Raw genomic sequence first — 1,655 nt, forward strand, 5'->3', positions numbered from 1 at the left:
CGCGGAGCCCGGGGCGCTGGGGACGGGGGCTGCGGCCGGGGAGCCGGTGCAGAGGCTGAGCAGGAGGCAGTGGAGAAACAAGCAGAAGAATAAGCGGCGCCAGAAGAGCAAGCTCCAGGCGGGACCTGGAGGGGAGCAGGGCGTGGATGGGCAGGCGGGCACGGGACCGAGCGCCCCGGAGCTTCCCAGCCTGGAAGCGGCTCCTTTGGGACGGTCGGCAGCCCTGCGTGCACGGATGGAGGAGCGGCTCCTGGCCGCCCGGTTCCGGTACATCAACCAGCAACTCTACACATCCACCAGCCAGGAAGCAGCACAGCTCTTCCAGAGCGACCCTGAAGCATTCGAAATCTACCACCGTGGCTTTGCTCAGCAAGTGGGGCGCTGGCCGGAGAACCCTGTGCATCGCATCGTCCGCTACCTGCGGCGGCGGTGAGCGGGCAGAACCGGGGAGTGCTGGAGAGCTGAGCCCAGGGCCACCTCTGGGTGCGGGGACCCGCTGAGGTGGTGGGGCGAGGGGGAAGGGGTGTTCTGAGCCTGCTGAGCCTCCGCTCCCCCCCCCCAGGCCAGCCTCACTGGTGGTGGCGGATTTTGGGTGTGGTGACTGCAAGATTGCAAGCAGCATCAAGAACAAGGTTCACTCCTTTGACCTGGTGCCTCTCAGCCCACTGGTCACCGTCTGCGACATGGCCAAGGTAGGGGGGACGGGCGGCGCATGGAGGGGATGGGGGGAGGGGCGGCAACGGGAGGGGGGGGCATCGGCAATGCGCGCACCGCACCCACCAGGATGTTGGTGGGGGCTGGTGGGGTGGGCTTGATGCTGCCTGGCAGGTTGCAGGGGCGTGGGTTGGGGTGGCGATTGAGGGGGCAGGGGAGGGTGGTCAGGGATCCTGAGGGTCCTGTGTGTGGGAGGGAGCACATGTCTGCGGGCTCCCCAGAGAAGATGCTTAGTTGAATCCAAGAGCCTGGGGAGCGGCGAAGCGTGGAAGGGCTGCCCCAGCCCCATCGCCATCCTCCTCCTGGGGCGGGCGTCCTGGTTGGTGTCTGGCAGGTGCCTTTGGCGGCTGAGTCGGTGGACGTTGCGGTGTTCTGCCTGGCACTGATGGGCACCAACCTGCAGGAGATCCTGGAAGAGGCCAACCGCGTGCTGAAGCAGGGGTAGGCAGAGACGTGTGTGCCAGGCTGGTGAGGGGCAGGAGGCATCGGGGTGAGACTGGGAGGCGTGCGCTGGCCTTTGGGTGGGCAGTGAGGAGCGGAGGTGCCTGCGCTGCCGCCGCTCAGGGCTGGGGTGTTCCGCAGGGGTACCCTGATGGTGGCTGAGGTGGCCAGCCGCTTCGAGGACATCCGAGCCTTCGTGAATGCCATGGCTCAACTGGGCTTCAAAAGTGTCTCCAAGGTGTGTCCTCAGGTGTGCCCTGTGCTGGGTGCACTGGGCCCCCGGGAACCAGGGAGCCCCGAGAAGGAGCCCGTGGTCCCTGGCAGCCAGAGACCACCCTTCCTGCTCTGGCAGCAGGGCAGGGCAGTACAGCTCAGCCTGGTGCTGGCGGGGAGCTGGCCTGGGGGTGGTGACAGCATATGGGGGTTTGGGGGACCTGGGGGCTGTGGAGCTGGGGTCTGTGGAGCTGGGGTCTGAAACGGGGTCTGGGGGACCTAGGGCC

The 1,655-nt window shown here is 67.3% G+C and overlaps 2 protein-coding genes across 2 annotated transcripts in view; one reads left to right on the forward strand and one right to left on the reverse strand.

Annotated features, from left to right (window-relative positions):
* ILK (integrin linked kinase) overlaps window positions 1-424 on the reverse strand; it is a 9,672-nt gene extending 9,248 nt beyond the window's left edge. Inside the window, exon 1 of the mRNA XM_009281976.1 lies at window positions 419-424. The gene's annotated coding sequence lies outside the window, so the exon portion shown is untranslated. The remainder of the gene's footprint in view (window positions 1-418) is intronic.
* Window positions 1-1,630, forward strand: part of RRP8 (ribosomal RNA processing 8, methyltransferase, homolog (yeast)) — a 4,554-nt gene extending 2,924 nt beyond the window's left edge. The window contains exons 2-5 of the mRNA XM_009281988.1: window positions 8-429; window positions 563-692; window positions 1,049-1,155; window positions 1,297-1,630. Coding sequence (XP_009280263.1) covers window positions 8-429; window positions 563-692; window positions 1,049-1,155; window positions 1,297-1,630 — 993 coding nt within the window. The remainder of the gene's footprint in view (window positions 1-7; window positions 430-562; window positions 693-1,048; window positions 1,156-1,296) is intronic.
* The last annotated feature ends 25 nt before the right edge of the window (window positions 1,631-1,655 follow it).

Source organism: Aptenodytes forsteri, unplaced genomic scaffold (genome assembly GCF_000699145.1).
Source record: "Aptenodytes forsteri isolate BGI_AS27 unplaced genomic scaffold, ASM69914v1 Scaffold485, whole genome shotgun sequence".
NCBI classification, from domain to species: domain Eukaryota; kingdom Metazoa; phylum Chordata; class Aves; order Sphenisciformes; family Spheniscidae; genus Aptenodytes; species Aptenodytes forsteri.